This window comes from Monomorium pharaonis, chromosome 3 (assembly GCF_013373865.1).
Source record: "Monomorium pharaonis isolate MP-MQ-018 chromosome 3, ASM1337386v2, whole genome shotgun sequence".
In the NCBI taxonomy this organism is placed as follows: domain Eukaryota; kingdom Metazoa; phylum Arthropoda; class Insecta; order Hymenoptera; family Formicidae; genus Monomorium; species Monomorium pharaonis.
The window spans coordinates 25,428,412-25,448,175 of record NC_050469.1 but is presented as its reverse complement, the minus strand read 5'-3'; the positions used below and the strand labels follow the sequence as shown (position 1 = coordinate 25,448,175).

At 30.2% G+C, this 19,764-nt stretch overlaps 2 protein-coding genes across 2 annotated transcripts; one reads left to right on the top strand and one right to left on the bottom strand.

The window, feature by feature from the left end:
- Positions 1–3,291: 3,291 nt before the first annotated feature.
- Positions 3,292–13,333, bottom strand: LOC105838725 (tripeptidyl-peptidase 2). Its single transcript, XM_036283735.1, is given in 39 exon segments — positions 3,292–3,362; positions 3,365–3,506; positions 3,644–3,700; positions 3,702–3,720; positions 3,722–3,832; positions 3,834–3,881; positions 3,883–3,979; positions 3,982–4,092; positions 4,473–4,484; positions 4,610–4,830; positions 5,875–5,879; positions 6,999–7,051; positions 7,054–7,109; positions 7,111–7,196; positions 7,198–7,256; positions 7,832–7,879; positions 7,882–7,971; positions 7,974–8,057; positions 8,060–8,067; positions 8,158–8,212; positions 8,215–8,374; positions 8,542–8,696; positions 8,787–8,974; positions 9,053–9,159; positions 9,161–9,210; positions 9,343–9,409; positions 9,411–9,572; positions 9,574–9,656; positions 9,747–10,016; positions 10,209–10,295; positions 10,298–10,451; positions 10,453–10,473; positions 10,475–10,542; positions 10,631–10,777; positions 10,780–10,793; positions 10,907–11,067; positions 11,790–11,957; positions 12,297–12,425; positions 13,032–13,333. Coding segments are annotated over 39 exon segments (3,780 nt in total). The 5' UTR covers positions 13,194–13,333; the 3' UTR covers positions 3,292–3,297.
- Positions 13,334–13,850: 517 nt separating this feature from the next.
- On the top strand, positions 13,851–19,208 carry LOC118644104 (UDP-glucuronic acid decarboxylase 1-like). Its single transcript, XM_036283728.1, has 5 exons — positions 13,851–14,190; positions 16,110–16,676; positions 16,836–16,949; positions 17,044–17,364; positions 17,441–19,208. The coding sequence occupies exons 1-5, from the start codon at positions 14,130–14,132 to the stop codon at positions 17,707–17,709; spliced, it is 1,332 nt and encodes a 443-aa protein (XP_036139621.1). The 5' UTR covers positions 13,851–14,129; the 3' UTR covers positions 17,710–19,208.
- The last annotated feature ends 556 nt before the right edge of the window (positions 19,209–19,764 follow it).

The following is a 19,764-nucleotide window of genomic DNA, read 5'->3' as shown; positions in this document are numbered from 1 at the left end:
TAACATAAACAAAGTATGAGATTTCGGAGCTTTATACCATTCATGTAAAAATATGTTATGTTTTTTACATAAGCTTGTTTCTATTTCCTCATGAAAGATATTAAACTTCTGTGACAAAGGTATTATATATATTATCTAAGCGCAACATCTTATTTACAAAATTATTTAAATAGAAATGCAACTGAATGAGAAATCATAAATAAAAATCAATAAAATATTTCTAACTGTGAATATTAAAAAATATACAAAATTTTATACACAGTAAGATTTTCATTTAATATTCCTACCGTACCCATTCTTTTAATATGTTTAACTCTTGCCTCCATGTCTTAAAGCGTCTTCGGTATTTTAAATATGGATGTGATAAGCTTTTTTTTAATGAGCCACGCATGATCATATTACCCTCTATCATCGCCTCTGCTACAATAATATTCAACCTCGAACATTTTCTATATCATAAATCGATATATCTTCTTTTTAATATTCGTACAGCCACAAGCAAACATATAAGTGTACAAGCTTCACTTACTGAAAATAATTCAACGCAGCAAAAGTATTATTGATATTTGATGATATGTAATTTGATATTTCAACTTAATAATGTAATTAATAAAATTACTTTTTTGCCCTGGTGGTACGGCTTTGCGTAAATTCAGGATGGTACCACAAAATATCTACTTCATTATTAAAAAATCTTTCATATATGATGGAAGTGGCAGCTAAATAATGGTAGAGTCATAATTACAATATCTCTTATTCCGTATGTTCCCCCATTACTTATTAATTTTGTTTACCAAATACATCTCTTTGTGATTCATATTTGTATCCTTTCCAAAAGATTTATGTAGATATACGTCAAGACATTTTAAATGCCAAAATTTTGTTAATAAGGGTTATAATTACATGTGGGACATTATGAAGAAAAACATTTTAAAGATGGAAAATAGCTTTATTCAGTAGATATAAGTTGATGTTTATTAAGCAATTGAGTCAGTCGATTAGAGATAACGAATGTTTTTAAAAATAATATTTGATCTAAAATTATTTATTGGTTTTATTGTGTAAATAAATCAACTGAAAAAAGCAAGTAGTAGTTTTCACATAATTTTAAGATGTTTTTCTAGAAACATTACCATTTTATCTAATTATGAGAAAATGAAGAGAAAATTATTGTTCGACATTTATATATTATATATTGAACAATATTTAATATGAATTGTTTTTACTTGAAATAACGCGCGCGCGCGCGCGCGTGCTTGTGTGTGTAGATTATTATTGTTCCAAACAATTATTTATTTTAACGTATATAAATTTTTTTATTTTTTTTATAAAAAAACATTGTTACATGAATTGATTTTGTTAGCATTTAAAATGTAATATTTTATGAAATTTAGTTCCAATATGTATGCAATGTGTATATATTCCTTTTGATAGTGTATTTTTCTTTAGATAAAATATAAAAGAGTATCTTGTACTAAACATATATGTGAATAGTATATCACTTGATACTTTTGAAACTATAGTTCTTCTCTCTCCCTCTCAAGTATTATTTATGTTATACGAGTTGTATGTGTTCAAGCTAACGAAAACGGTGTAAGTAACATCCCAAATCCCATAGATATAAAAAATTAAAAACAAACACGTTTATATATTTACATATATTTACTGTAAAAATAGAAATACGATAGAGTTAAGTGGATACATTGCTTATATAATAAAATTGATATTTCGTAACACAATGTTGACTAAAAAATAAATTTTCTAAATTAATATTGAGATAACGTCCTTTATTAAATGTAATATTAAAATCATTTTAATTGAGTAGAGAGAAAAGCGGTTACTTATAGACTAAGATAGTTATGAATTTTATGATATCTTGTATACTTTGTATTGAATTCCTCGGGTTATTGTCCAAATTACTTCTTTATATACTATTTAGACATTATAAACATAATAACTAGTCATTAGTGTTGATTGTGTTGTCATAAAAGCTGAATTTTCAGTATTGCAGGTATCTAATAGTTGTGTATTCTTTGTCATTTTGAAAAAATGATAGTATTTTTTTTATTATTATTAAAAATGTAACTGAGGCTTTCAAATGACGTAATTAAATATTTGACGTAATGTATGCTTATGCGTGCATTGGAGATGCATGTAAAGTTATATTGCCTGCGTTATGGATTATTTGCGAGTGCGAGTATCGCAAATCTGAGTCCTATAATCCTTTCGCATGTAATTTGGTTTACTTTTACGATACTTGTTAACTAATATTGTTTGTGTTAATACATTTATAATACTTTTACAATGCACAAGAGTAAAAACAATTTTTTATATATATTTTTGATACTTTTGTGTAATATTATGTACAAGATACCGACGTACAATACTTTTATAATATTGATATGTAAGATAAATAATGTACGCCAAAGAGCATTAATTTTTTATATTATAGAATTAAAATTTTGAGAATATTTTTGGTAGTGTCATATCCTTCTATAAGGTTCCCCAATCACAAATCATTTTTCTCTTTTCAGTAAATTGTTAATATGTTTTTTTATGTATATTCGAACCAACTTCTGTTTATTGACAATATTAATTGGCAGAATGGTTAACAAACTTGTACCGATAAGAATTATGTCATATAAATATTTACGAAGTTATTTAAATAAAAGGAAATAGTGGTTTATAACTCCCTTCTCTCCTCTACTTATTCAAATAAAACTTTATCAATTTTCTTTATCAGTTTTTTAAATAATATCAATATATTAACTTTTGCGAATAAATATTTTATTATTCTTGTTACTTATATTTATATTTGTGAACTTTTAATCAATTTTTTTTCTATTTTATATAAAAAATTGTCAATTTCTGTTAAGCAATCAGATGCATAAATACGATATGATTTATTTTAAGTCAGTTCAGCACTGCAGTTAGTCATCTAAATCATTAGTTTATTATGATAATTTATATTTTCTAAATGTATATTACCCCTGACTTTTGTTTGTCATTGTTATTACAAGATGTGTTGAAAATGGTTTTCATAAATCTTCTTTATCATCTTTCGCACATTGACTTCACAAAATCTGGAAGAAATATATTTTTGTATTATATACAGCATTATATGGTTAATTAATGTCCAATGAAATTTTTCATCAATTTGAATGAAAACAAATAATTAATATAGATTTAAATTGTAAAAAATCGATAATGATAAAAAGCTATTTGTAATTTATCATATTTATTATCATGTATTTTTTTCTTAAATTTAGGATTAAAATCAACAATACTCACCAGTGATCAAAATGATCTATATGTAGTTGGGTAACGTGTTGGTATACTTGTGGTGAGAAGACGCGACCATGTTCCCATCCTAGAAGTTTCGCAATTTCAATGCACTTTTCATCAATTTCTCTCAATGGTTTTTCTTCATAATAACGTGTCAATAATTTCAAGTAACGTCCATAGTGATTATTGATGTGTGCATGCCATAATGATAAAATAATAACCTAAAAAAAGGTAAATCTTGTTTATCATTTTACAGCATATTAATTATAAATATAACATTTATTCAAGCTTACATAGATATCTATGTTAATAGTTGTTACTTTTGTTCATTAAAAAATTTAAATATATTATTTTTTACCTTACTATCAGTAGGTTCAGCGAATTTCTGTACTTCTTGCCAGTGATGTGTAACGCTTTTCAAGCAAATGTTCAAAATCCATCTCCCTCTCCAGTCTTCGTTCCATGTACGTACAATCGCGCCAATGCACAGCCTTTTTTCACTAATCCTTCGATCAATTGTTCTTTTGCTTTCTCCATAGTTATTTTATTTAGCTGCATCAGGACGTTGATCATTTTTCAATCCATATATGCTAATACTTGTCTTGATCAATATTTGTGATCACAGAGTCGGCGACTGTTATTATTTATTGGCAAATGCAATAGCGTTTTTCTGAAAGATCATTTTGTGGTATATTCGCCGTGCCTCCGAAGAATCTAAAGACGTTAACATGGCAGTGTGGACGGGCAAATGATCTGAGAAGGCGCCTTTCAATTCTCCATACAGTGTATTGGTGTGTTCGCCAGGCTCTGTATGAATAAAAACTTTCATTAATTCTTAAAAATAAATTTTCAATTAAGGTATGATATGTAAAGAAAATATCATATATTAAATATATATATATTAAAGGTCACATTTGCATATACGTAGATATCTATGTTAGATTTGTTTATGATAACAAATGTCTCAAATAAATTATGTACGCTGTTAATGTGTAAATAATTTCTTTACCAAATAATAGAGGAAAAAACTGTAAAAAAACTGTAGTCATAGGTATAATATTGACACATATAAAAACCTAAAAATTATGTAAATGCTACAATTGTAATTACATGCTCAGAAGTAACATTTATACAATACAAAAAAGACATAAATACATAAATCATATCTTAAATTCAATCCAACTTACTTATAGACGGTGCTATCGGTAATATAAAACCGGAAAAAAGATAAAACTATATATATGACAGCACTAACGAATTACTTTAAATATTTATTATATCCTATTGTATATCTAAACATTTACATATCTGAATGTTAGATTACCAAATTTGGCAAGGTAATTGCATTTTAAATCTCTTAATGCTTCTTGATATTCATCCCATTTTGTAGTTTTCTCTTTCTCAGATTTAGGAGCAGGGCTGGCATTTTTCTGGTGGGCTCAGATATGATTATTTAAAGACGTAACTATCCACTTTCTTTCAATATCATCTTTACAGAAAGTCAATATACCTTGAAGATAACTACCAGGGGTAGCGTATTTGGATCTCTTTGCAAAAGAAAAGAAAAAAAACATTTAATGAATATTATTAAACCAAAATAAAAGTATATACTTTAATTGTAAACATAGCAGCTGTTATTTTTTTATTTTTGTTGTTACATGCTGAAGCCAGATAGAACAGAAAATAAGTTGAATACTGTAAGAAGAGCACAGTAGTCTCATAACATACACCAGAACATAATATTCTCATAGAGAAATATACATTTCATTCTTGTATCAATATGTTACATTAATGTACATTAATGTAATATGTTAATATGTTACATTAGCGTACAATTCGTATATAAGCTCTGTGTTGTGTGTGTGTGTGTGTGGTGGTGTGTGTGTGTGTTGTGTGGGTGTGTGTGTGGTGTGTTGTGTGTGTTGTGTGTGTGTGTGTAAAGTCAAATAATTTCCTGAATAAAATTTTGTAAGTAATTGGATAATAAAATGGTGAAAACAGTTACATAAATATAAATATGAAATCTATTAAGAGGTTTTTAAAATTTGAAACATTTTTGAAACAAAATATCAAATTAATTGAAAGTACCAGAAAAAGCAGTACTTTATTTTTGAATACATAGGTAAGTTTTTCTTACTATATAAGTTTGATCTATGTGTAATTGATACAATACATATACACTTATGTATTATATGTGTGATTTCTACTACTTGATATTTAAGAAAAAAAATAAAGGGAATAAAATTTACCTATGTTTTCAAATGTGTACCTTTTCTTACAATAAGCAATATCTTGATATTGTATCTTATATACAATATCTTGATTAAGGATAGACAATCAGCATGCATTTAAAAATGCGTTGCCATTAAATTGAGTAGCAAATATCCTCAATTTTATGTAAAGCTTTCAAATGCAAAGTATATTAAAAAATTGTATTATAAACTCACATGTTTTCAGTGCTGCAATGTAAGATGAAAAAAAGTTATCTTAGTAGCACTTTAGCACTAAATATATATTATTTTATAAATATCTCTAATAAATGTCACAGAATTTACATATACATATATTTTTAATCAATTTGTTATGTACATTTTCTAACGAAAGCGCGCATGCGTATGTGTTTTTGTCCAAAATCTTTTCTCATATTATTTATTCAATTTTAAAAATTTTGCTTCAATAAAGTTTTAATATAAGACTTACAACTATTATTCGATATAAAATGTAAGATATTTAATGTTAAAATGAAAGAATATATAAATAAAATTTCCAATATTTTATAAGGAAAAGTCGGTTCCAAGTTGATCAAAGAAAATGTGTGTAAACTTTATGACATCAATTTAGAAACATCTTACATAAATTATCAGAAAATAATATTCATAAAAGTTTTTTTATCCATATATACATATACGCATAAAATATATAATACATATTTTTTTCATAAAAAACCCGTTTATATGAATATTATTATTCATATATTTAGGTCAACAATCAAATAAAAATAAAAAAACTAAAAGTCAATAATATTTATATTAAACCAAAAAAACTATCATAATATTAATTTTTAATTCGTAAAGTGTTAAAAGTTTATACTACACGTTTAAAATGTATATTTATATACAAATACAAAAAATAATTGCATAAAATGTAAAATTTTGCATAGAATGTTCAACATAAAAAACAGTGTATATAAAGATGATTTAATAGACATCATACATGATATATTTTTAATAAATATCATGTTTTAAATTATATATATCTATATGTTTGTGTGTGTGTGTGTGTGTGTGTGTGTGTGATGTGAATTAGACAATGGTGTACATAATATGTGAGATACATGAAAAAATTGTGGTGAAAAAAAGATAATTATTAATATTTTAATGTGTATAAAAAGATAAAATTATTAATATTTAATTTGGAAACTTCAATATACGAGTATAATAAAATTAATTTTAATTATCCATTTATTATATTTTATAATATCGGTCAATTAGAAAATTTTAATATATTAGAAGTTTCAAATTATAAAATTTTCTTTGTAAATAACTTTTAGAGTTGCAGATTAGTCTTGTACAAATAATTCTAAATATTTAACTCTACATCTATTATTATAATTGACTACAATTAGAAAAACTATATTTGTAAAACTATATTATATCTATATAACACAATAGCAAAGATAACTAAGAAAAGAGTTTCACATACAGATATAAAACCATATACTCATTGCTCTCGTTAGATAGTGGAGCAATATATAAAGGAAGAATATACCAGGTGGAATAGATGCAGCAACCATTTTTTTTCCACCAATATAGCTTGTGATTGATTGCATAAATGTCCAAATTAATTGGTGTACTAAGCTTCTGACTCAGAAGTAATGGCATGTCTGTCAATCTTTCTAGCAAATCTTTTTTTCTCGTGGCGTACATGCATTTTCCAAGTGTAATCTCCTTTTTCTAGTTGTGAATTGTATCCTGTAACAGATTAATATTGTTTTTATATATTAACTTATTCATTCTATTATATTCATAAATTAAACTAGGCTATTCCACATTTATATCTTTGAATTGTTATATTATTGTATTGTAACAATATACAAAATATTACATATTTTTTATTAACAATATTATTATGCATTTTATATATTATTATATGTGAGAGGGAGCGCGGTGTAGTAGAATAACGCACATGGTCTGTTGTATTAAAAGCCCCAAATTTGACTCCAAGTAGAATGGAAAAATTTTATACGCTCAATTCTCTCTCTTTGATGGAACGGCAGACCATCAGAGTATTCTATGCCTAGAAATCCCTATCTTTGCCGACTGTTCAAACCAGCATTATTATAACTATAAGTCCCATATATCTACATACAATCTGCGTATAAAGATTGAATAATATCACAAAATAGTCAAAAGCAATGTATTATATCTAAATAGAAGAGAATTATATATAAAAAAGTTAATGCAATTTTGCAACGATATATAATGCAACATTTTGCATTATATATTTAATTCAATTGTAATTCCAATTTTTCAATTCACTCAAACACTCACTTTAGATGGATATGCATCTCCACAACTTATCAATTGTTTATGTTGTCGTATATCATCCACATTTGACTTTCATATTCGCTTTCATACAACAAATCACTAAGCAACGCAGCATTTGGTGTGACCTCAGTTGATTTGCCGAGTGGAATGTATAAGTTAGTTGTAATTCATATATTTGTCGTGATGGCGGGATAATATCACGAGCTCGTAAAGGAGCAATTTTGATTCATTAGGCCTATAATGTTGTATGATAAAATAAATCTCATATAATCACTATAATTAGAAAATAATTATATATATAATGCATATTTCAAATATAACATACTTTAAGACTTGAACAGATGTTTTTAGAGAAACATTAGGTACAACTTCTTCGTTCTAAGAGAGCTGCGTAATTCAAGGCGATTTATTCCATCTCCAGACAGCATTGTAAAATTGCCATTTATCATATGAATTCCATGAAATTCTATACAATAATCAATAAACATATCGCCCAAATTTGCCCAGTATTTTGCAATAACTACTTCTAAAATTAATCCACCCTAAAAAAATAAAAACGATTAATATATAGGAACATAAACTAAAAAATACAACATGATCTTTCTAAAATGTATATTTTGTGTGTGTGTGTGTGTGTGTGTGTGGTGTGTGTGTGTGTGTGTGTGTGTGTGCGTGCGTGCGTGCGTGCGTGCGTAAACATTTTTTATACCTGAACAGCGAATGGTTGAACAGTTTCCGATTGAGATGTAACGCTGATTACTCTGTTAACTTCAAGAGTTTTACAAGCTAAACGAGGTTTCAATTGAACAGTGTGCATGACAAATCTACCAGTCTTGTCCTTTTCTGTGCTTTTTAATCTAAGAACTAATTTAAATAAAGAAAAGTACGATATAATATAATCTAAATTATAATAAATAATTATTTATAATAAGATAGTAAAATTTGTTATGTTACCTGCCCAAGTAGCATCTTCTGGAACAAGAATAAAATGACGTTGAATTGTATTGGGTTTAAATAAAACATTCGTGTAAGCTAAGTCTGGAAGAAGTGCAGTCTTCGGTATTGTCATTGGTTGGACAACAGTTACCGGAATTTGAAATACTGGTCCTTTCGCAATATTAGTTACATCATATGCCCGTATACTAAAAATTATAAGTACAAACTCTTACAATAATTTTAAAATTTAATGCAATAATACAGTGTAAAATGTATTTTTTTACCTAGTGGCATGAACACCTTCTGGTAAATTAGTAGCATCGATTCTAATAGAAAAAGCACGAGGCATATGCATCAAGTCTAGATGTGTCGGAAATTGGACCCAAGAAGCAATCGCATACGAGCGTTAGCTTCAGATTAAAATCAATTTTGCGTGCTGGATCTACAAAATAACATAAACTTATTACAAAAAATCTTATTTTTTATATGTTACTTATTTTAGAAAATATATAACATGGTAATAATAAATAAAATAATAAAACATTACAAAATATATCATTATAGGTAATGTTACCTATATTTTCGCTATTTATGAATACTGGTTCGACCGTAATTGCATAATCCTTTGGACGATCAATGACAACCTGTTCTCATATGAATGCCTTTACTATTATTAACGCCACAATTGATGGCAAAACGTATATCTCTTTCAGGAGCATCACAATACGAGACGAGATTATCAAATGCACGTTCGACTTGCAATAGGCCGGAGCCTTGTGCAAATGGATCTAAGTTAGGTACAAAAGAGCGGTATTTTCAAGAGAGCCCTTTTTATACTATAAGGAGAGTATAAACAACTCTTGGCGAGAAGACCCGATATAAGAACGGCTGAAAAAAATGAAAAATGTGAAAGTATGATACAAGAATAATTGTATAATCATTTCTATTTTTAATAACAGATAAAATTGTAATACACACCAACTGCCCCAGTGACATGTGGACTTGCCATACTTGTACCATTCATAAGTTGACTTCTTCTAAGAGTAAAATTTGGAACGCTGGTAATGGCACCTCCTGGTGCGCAAACCGTTACACCAGCACCTCCATCTATCATTGGACCACGAGAGGACCAAGTATATGGCATACCTGGCATTTTTTCTCTTAAAGAATATTCAGCTACCATCATATCAGGTGATACATAGGCACCAACACTAATAATACTGTTTGAACTGATGTCTGGAGGAGTGCCTATATATTTTTTAAAGTATTTAAATATAAGATGTCAAGACGTAGTGCATGAAGAAATTAATTTTATGAATACACCTTGTCATTATGATATTAACACAATTTTATTACATTAAGGAATAAAATTAATTTTTAAAAAATTATACAACAGAATATGTATGAAAGAGAAAATTAATAATAGAATTTTATATTTACCAATGGTACACAAAGCTGGCCCAAGATTGCCAGCAGATGCAACCCAACTTACGCCATATTCGTCAATAACTTCATTCATCAATTCTCTATTCTACCTGTATTTGACCAATGGGCATGTTCTCCATAACTCATGTTTATGACATGAACTTTCTCTTTACGTTGCATTATGTGGATCATTGCCCGTACTACAGAGGTTCCAGTTTCCATTGTACCAATACGTCCATCGCCGACAGTTAGCGAGATTAATTTGGGCTCCTGGTGCTACCTCCATTTAATTCTGGATTATCAGGAAAATATGCAGCCGCGATTGATGCCACGTGTGTTCCATGACTCGCTGAAATATAATTTAATTTAAAAAAAAGCCCAATATAGAAGAATTGACATTTAATTTACAAATTTTCAAGAAAGTTTTTATTACTTACAACATAAGCTGACAATTTCTAATGTATTGCCTTCATCATGGATATTAATACTAATATTTAACTGGTCTTCTTGAGTAAGAGCAGCAAACTCTCTCGTGACAGAATATTCGCCAAGAAAAATCCCACTTTCCAAATTACCTACTTCAGAGTATCAATGCATGCTCTGTAATGGAAAAAAGATATCAAATTAAACAAATAAATATAATAAGCATAACATAGATTTTAAATAAATAGGTATGTGTATTCAGGTTTATCACATACTCGAATTATGATTACCTCCAAATGTTACCATCATGGAAAACAACACAATCGAAAGTAGGTCCAACATCACAATACTTTTTTTCAATATTATTCAATACTTCAACTCGAGCTTCCAAATCTTCTTTTTGCAATCTTTCTTCCAAAGTTGATAATTGTGGATTTTTGTTCTCAAATTCCTACAAATTACATTTAAGAACATAATATAAATAATTTTTTTATCAATAATTAGGTAATATACTTTTATATCTTCAATTTCTTATAACTTTAAATATCTTCTGAATACTTTCTTGCATCTCTAAATTAATATCTTAATTATATATTGTATAAAAATACATCATACAAAGTAATAAAAATGCTACACATAACACATATATAATAGGCTTTACTTAAGCAGATATTATATAATAGAATCAATGCCTTTACAATTGATCAATCTGCCAAATACAAATATAGCATTAGATACGGATCACTGTGACATGTTGTGAAATAGCGGCCTCATTTAATTGCATGATTTGACATTCTCACATCTTTGAGACTCCTATCTTTGGATCACATGGACTAAAATTCTAATTATGATGCTACACAGAAATATTTCTACAGATTTTCCGCAATTGTGATACGTCACAAGTGTGAATCAAGTAAGGAAAAATGACTTGATGCAGCAAAGCATGGAAAATGTATTTAATAATCGTTAAACATCGAAGACTGAGATATTTAATATATCTATCTTATGAAATTATTAACATATTTAATTCAATTCTGATCCAATCTGGCATGATTTATGGAGAGGCTTGAAAAGTTTTGAAGATTATAAGTAAAAAAAATGAAAAAAATTGTAATAATTCAGAAACAATAAATTAAAGTATTAATATATTATAATTATTAAATATTATTTTACCTGTAGTTGTCTGGAAGCTTCTGCAAATGCCGTTTTATGTCCATCATCCCAAAGACGCTTTTTACGATCTGCTACTACTCTTTCCTTTAGTTTAGTGGGATATAATGAATACAGATTCTTCAAACCAATATGGTATTCTCCACTAGGATTATTCCAATTGGATGGAACCTAAACAACAAATATTATCATTCATATATAATGTTCTGTTATGTTAAATAACACATATTTTATTTTATTTACAATTATTTATATCAGATGTCTTCATATCTTGCATATATGGTTGGTATAATTATTATTATATATTAGTAAGTAAATGTTATATAAATTTTATTAATGTATTAATAATAAACTAGTGAATAAATTTTATTTTTATTTACTCATACTAGTAACTAGTAATTTAACATTCTAAAAGCTACATTAGAAAACTGCATTAAAAATAAAAAAATATAGAATGACTTTTCGTACATGACATATCTTTTCTAAACAACTAAACCGTTTGTAACATACCTTTAATTTACGACCAGTCAGACCAGTTATATATCCATCTGGTGCTTGAACAACTTTGCTAGTATCTACATCTCCTGCTCCACTACAGTCAAATCTTTCAATAATTTTTGGTTTTCCATCTGAAGTCACCTATATATATTGTATAATATTGATTCTTTATTTTGAAGCTTATTATTAAAATTATTCTAAGAGTTTTTGTTACAAAGATATAAATAAATATTAATAAAATCCACTGAAAATGTATATACACATAAAGAATAAAAACTGATAATATAACTTCATAATTTATTATGAAATAAAGTATAATGACAAAAATCAATGAAAAATCATAGTATGATACGAGAGGCTATAATGAATATGAAATTAAATCACTAACAAAACTCAATCAGGATTAATAGATTTCAAGACGTCATTAGCCTGACAAAGTACACACAATTTTTTAATGTTCAATCAATATTTTCTCATAACATGTGACAAAGTAAGATCGTCATATCGGGCAAAAGTAAACGAACAGCATGACTTTTATCTTTTGATGGAGACAGTTGGCGTGAGGGTATATACATCTCGGACTGTAAGTAAGGGATGGAACGGTACTTGTCATCGAAACACATGATTCACCACTCCAAAGGTATCGCGTTTCAAGGGAAAAGGCGGTCCTCGGACGAAGGGAATCAGCGCCCTGCGGGAGGCGTGTCGACCGAGTAACCAATGCGTGGATTCACCCTCACCGCTCACCTGCATACCCGGGGCTCCAGGGTCCACCCCTGAGTCGAGGATCGCAATGACGACACCTCGGCCATCGTACTCCGGATACTTGGTGAGAAACTGAGTGACACCCGTCTCTTTCTTAGGCAGCAGGCCCCAAACAGGAAAGTTACAATCGATGATGTCTGCCATGTTTCAAATGCCACTGCCACCGTGACTGCAGGAAAACCACCCGAGATGTTTCCTTTGTACTGCCGTACCTTTATATATTAATCGAAGAATTGATTCTGCGCCTGCGTGCGAGCCAGTTGGATGCGTCAGGTTTTTTGAGGTTAAGTTAACAGCGGACGGTACATGCACTCTGCATGCACCCGTGTCGTCGTCACATGCCGTGACAGCGCCGTCACATGCCGTGGTTAATTTTACGTTAATTTTATTATTATACAAATGCTTTAAGTATGCAAAACTTCACGTATTACTCTGTATTACTCTAAAACTACATTTTTTTAAAATAATCTTTTTTTAAGTTTTTACTCGCATGGAGTGATGACAATGTGAATGCAATTTTATAACTGAACGTTATTTACGAAATAATTTATTCACTATAATTAAGTATGTAATTTGCAAATCGTCTCGCGATATTGTAATAATTTGAATAAATAAAATAAATTATAAAGTTAACGTTATTTTTTTATTATATTATCCTAATGTCATGTATTACACGACGGGTAAATCTTCGCTTGAATTTCCGAATGTTACTGTTTAGATGGCAACACTTGTGTCTCGTGTTTCCGTCCTCTGTCGTCTCCGACGGCACCGCGATACCGCGTCAATAACCAAACCACGAGCACGTCGCGGCGCGTGCATGGTGCAGGTGCATCGCGGAGCACGATCGAATGCACGTTCGGTCGATGTCCATTCGTCGCGGAGGTTATGTTTCCTAATCCCGTGTGTACACTGTGAAATCGGTAGTTAGTCAAACTGGCTCGATTCCACGAACCCGCGTCTCCCGTGTCGCGCGGGCGAACGCGACGCCCGTCGTCGTCTACCGTGGCGGCGTGCAGCGACGGGGGCCGTGACGTAAGTGCGATTTTGTGTGTGGGAGCGAGTCATGTGCGAATTTGAAGCATGGTTGTCACGCAACGCAAGATGAAGCAGGTCGCGATCTTCGCGGTTTGTGTGCTGCTGGGTGAGTGAGTTTTTTTAATCCCGGATAAGGTTATGGATACCTAGGTAAACGAGAGCTGTCGTCGCAGGAGCGCCTCGTTTTAAAACTCGTACGGTCCGGATCCGTCCGGACTCCTTTGCACCCCGAGCAACGGTGATTTATTCGCGGTTAATGCGCCGCGATCGGACAATGCAATAAATTCAGTGATAGTGATGTCGTACGATCTCCTAATTTACTTGGTTTTGTTTTGTATTCTCGCGAATACAGCGTCAGGCGATTTTTCAAATCCCTTGGCTTCTCGCCCTTGCCCTTCCCCTTTCTCGCTCACAGATCTATAATTTATTGTTCGTTGTATTCTGTTTCGGCTGTTTTTTTTTTAAGTTGTCTGTTTTTTTATGTTTACGTAACGATCATTATACGGTTCTTGGAGTACGCAGTAGTACGCTCTGCTACTAAAGTAGTGCTAAAGTACTAAAAATGACTCACGCTAGTATAATGTTGCAAAATTAGTGCTTTTTAATGTTTCCGTCGTGCATTTATCTCTCATGTGCGTGAGTAAAACTCGACAAAATATACGATTGAATGTTTTCCGAAGGTTACAAGTCGTTGATAGAGTAATTTTCCATCAAATAAAACAAAGGAATATTTTTGAAAGTAATTTTTCGGCATTTTCTCGTTTCTGTACAAGTTTGAGACGTCCTTTGACAATTGAATCACTGTAATAATTAGACACTTGTGATTACATGTCGCGATGTTGCATAATGCCGTATTATTGAGAGATTTAATCTACATAACTTTTATCGATAACGATAACCGAACTTTTAATTTCGATTAAATTTTTTCCAAAGAAAATGCGAAGCGTTTCGTATTTTTTTCACTTCAATGCTAACAAGTGCTGTTCCGATTACTTCGGCATACAAATGTAAACAAAAAATCTGTTCTTTTTAGCTGAATTTCTTGCACAGTTTATTTTTTCTTCTTTCCTTTCTAACCTGAAAAAAAAGTGCAAGTTCAACTAAAAAGAACAGGACTAAAGATAACTGAGCGCGAATAATAAATAACATTCTCTTCCGATCTTGTTTTTCGTAAAATAAGAATTATATTAATATTTAAATTTAAAAAATGACAATCGGAAAGTTTTCTTTCTTTCGGACCGCAAATATATAAGCGGTGTATAATTTACGTAATTATGTAACATTTGGCCATTCGCGCTGAGCCATTGAACACGCCGAACGAGAAATGGAGAGTAAAGATCTTAGCAGAATGGCTGATATTTATAATTTTGAGATAATATTTTATATTTTAAGTCTTCTCTTTAGTAACGCATAATAAATAATGTCTTGTGTCTTAAACTGTACATATAATATAGAGAGTCATTCTGTTTGTGATGGATAACAGATCGCTGTATAATAACAAAAGTATTAATTTTATTTTTATACATTTTGCAAAAGTTCGTAACATCATGCAATATTGAAATTTCAAATCAGTTATTCTAACATTCTAAAATAATCTAAAACATTGTTACGATTGCATATGGTTTATTTTAAATAGACTGCTATTAGTGAACGATATATTAGATAAATAAATTAAATATTACAAAAAGCAAAAAACATTTACCATTATATCAATCTGGACATTTTATTGAACCTCTATGACTTTTATAAGAATTTATTTATATTTATAAAATAATATAATAAAATAATAGATATAGAATATTTATATACATATGTGCATTTTTTTAAACAATAAGTTAATATGTAATTTATACTTGATTTTGTTTATAAAAAAAGAATGCCTCGAATTTATAATAAGCTTTTTTTTAATTTTTATTCTTTATACTTTATAATTTTGCTCATTAATACGTTACGAATCTAAATATTATATTGTTGAAAATGCATAAGGAATAGATCTGTATAATTATTTTTTTATGTTTATAACAGTTCTAGGCTTTTACAAAACTCTAGTAACTACAGAAGAGGAACAATCTTTTAACCGTGGTCGACATCGCGTCATACTCAGTGAGAATAAAGTTGGCTTGGACGACAAGAATGAAATCACCGAGCCATCCGATGGAGACATCAAGGACATCGAGGAGGCGAAGGTTCGAATCCGCGAGCTGGAGGGTAAGCTCCAGCATTTGGAGGCGGCGATTAAGAACGGGGTAGCAAAGGATTTCCCGACGGTGAAATTCTTGAACTATAAGAACCGGAAACGAATACTGGTAACGGGAGGCGCGGGTTTCGTCGGTTCCCACTTGGTCGACCGTCTGATGCTCGCCGGACACGAAGTAATAGTCGTCGACAATTTCTTCACCGGTAGAAAGCGAAATGTGGAGCATTGGGTCGGTCATGAGAACTTCGAGTTGGTGCACCACGATATCGTGAGGCCGTTGTACCTGGAGGTCGATGAGATCTATCATCTCGCTAGTCCAGCCAGTCCACCGCACTACATGTTAAATCCCGTGAAAACGATCAAGACGAATACTTTGGGCACAATAAATATGCTTGGTGAGCTGAAAAAGAACTGAATGATAAAACTGAATTTGAAAATGAAGATATTTGAAATAACATTGTATATAATTTTTTTTTCTTCTCTTTCTTTTCTCTCTCTCTCTCTCTCTCTCTCTCTCTCTCTTTCTCTTTCTCTTTTTTTCAACGATATTTCAGGACTTGCAAAACGAGTTGGTGCACGAGTATTAATTGCGAGCACGTCGGAAGTGTACGGAGATCCTAACGAGCATCCGCAGTCCGAAACTTATTGGGGTCACGTCAATCCCATCGGTAAGATGTCTGGTGCAAATACATGTTTTTCTTTTTTTTTTTTTCTTAAGTTATATTTCCTTGGAGAAGTGTAATTTAAATTGTTGAAATATAGGTCCGCGGGCATGCTATGACGAAGGAAAACGGGTTGCTGAGACATTAAGCTACGCTTACATGAGACAAGAAGGAGTCTCTGTCCGAGTTGCACGAATTTTCAACACTTTTGGCCCGCGAATGCATATGAATGACGGTCGCGTCGTCTCAAATTTTATCCTACAGGCTTTACAAAATAATTCGATTACGATTTATGGCAGTGGAAAACAGACGCGATCATTTCAATACGTATCTGATTTAGTAGACGGATTGGTAGCATTAATGGCATCAAATTACACATTACCTGTGAATATTGGAAATCCTGTGGAGCATACAATCGAAAGTAAGAACCGTTTATTATTCTTGATATTTGACATTTTAATATTTGAAGTTTGATTTAATGTTTTAATTTGTTTTAGAATTTGCAAGTATAATAAAAAACTTAGTGGGTGCTACCAGTGAAATAGTTGAACTCGCGGCGGTTGAAGATGATCCGCAGAGAAGAAGACCAGACATCACTAGAGCAAAAAAATATTTAAATTGGGAGCCCAAGGTTCCTTTGGCTGAAGGTCTGAAGAAAACCATAGTGTATTTCGCGAAGGAATTACAAAGGACTAAGCATTCTCAAAAAAACAGTTTTAAACAGTCTTCTTACAAAAATGATCATGATATTGTAGAACAATTATAGAAATTTAAGTGTAATGATACGATTAATGTATCCACTTTCAGAAGTGGCGTGAAAGTGCCATTAAGCTATGGACCAGTACGTGCCAAAAAACTCCCCGTCCAATTTAAATTTTATGTAATTTACATAGCACACACACAAAATATGCGATTATTTAAAATCAATCTCGCAAATTTCTTACAATCAGATACATATGTTACATTCTTTGTAAAAGCAATAATTTAAAATACTCTTTTATATTTTTCCATGACTTCCTTTCCATAGCTCTCATTCTTTTTATTATTTTTAATTCTAAATATATTTAAAAATGCATATATATTGATAATACATAAATATAGTTTATGTGATATATTAATATATTTTATACTACATATATGTAGTATAAAATATATTAATATGTGTGTATATATATATTTATTTTTCTTTTATTACTGCAAAGAAACGATGTATCTGTTCGTAATATCTGTACATTACTTACATTTCATATTTATGTGTATCCATACATATAATTCTTCTTTGAAGCAGAACTGAAAAATGGTGCTGGTGATATAAAAAAAAATTGTTTCCTTCTTTTTATTTATATTATTGACTGCGTATTAGCTTGGACAAGAAAAGTAATTTTGCTTAGATATATATAAAATAATATATTTTAATTGAATTGTACAAGAACTTAATATTTCATTACTGTTATAATTGAATAATTTAGTAATATACTTTAAGATTTTATTGCAAGTACATTTTCGATAATGTCATTATTATGACTATAATAAATGAATTAAAAGCAAACAGCATATTTCCTAGCTATATATATATATATATATAGAGAGAGAGAGAGAGATTCTTGTACAATGCAATTAAAACAAATGGTTTCCAATGTCGACAAAATAGTATTTGTAATTTACATGAAAGAAAGAATAACAAGAGAAAGTGTAAGGTTTTTTTTAGATGGGGGGGGGGAGGTGTAGCTAGAAAATATAATGGTTATCCACAGTAATATAGCATTCTATACAGCTTTCTCTCTATCTCTCTTTTTTAGTAGTGCACACTAATATCATGGTGTAAGGATACTTACAGTGTGGATACCTTATAGTGTAAGGTATCCTTACACCATGACTAATATGGTGTCTATAGCGTTCCCCGTGTCTGCTTAGCCACGTTGCGGAGTATATTCTTTCTCCTGTTATTCTTTTCTTTATGATAATTTATATTATTATAATTATACATAAAATATAGTATGATTATACACTGTGAGACTGTAATAACAACGTATAAGCGAGAAAGTAATTTTATATTTTATATATAAGAGTGTAACAAAATTTATCTTTACGCGATAATGTACTCTTTACAACGTAATTTATATAATGTGATTCATTCTTATATATATTATCACGATTGAAAATTATGAAATACGTATCAGTTTAAATGCGACAAATTCTTTTCTTATGAAATTACAAATAAAATTGCTATATGAAATGTGTAAATAAAAATATACATGAATAAAATATTAGTTTCATAATTATATATATATATATATATATATATATATATATATATATATATATATATATATATACAATGTATGTATGTATATATAATATATAGTCACGAGTACTTTCCACAGTGGAATCACCACGATCAAAACGAGTAAAAGGTGACCTTACGAATAGATCTCGACCGTTTCACGATATTCTGGAAAAGTTTGGCACCAGAGACGCGCACATCAACGAGGTCAATTTGCGACGTGAATTCTATAAAATATCGATTTCGATCCATTCGCGAGGATTAGCTAGCTCGACCTAACGGCAGAGGGGCAGGGTAGTGAAACAAGGCGGTTCCGATAATAACGCGATAGACTGGTAAACAGAATAATACATTCAAATCTAAATAAGTAAAGAGTTAACAATTTATTTAGTGATTTCAATGACAGATGAGTATGACGAAAAAAAACTTAAGTAGAAGAAAATTAGAAAAGATAAGTAAGACGAAATCAAGTAAATCGCAAGAATCATGGTCTACGGGCACTGGCGGAAAGTAACGGCTCCAAGATTCGTGACACAA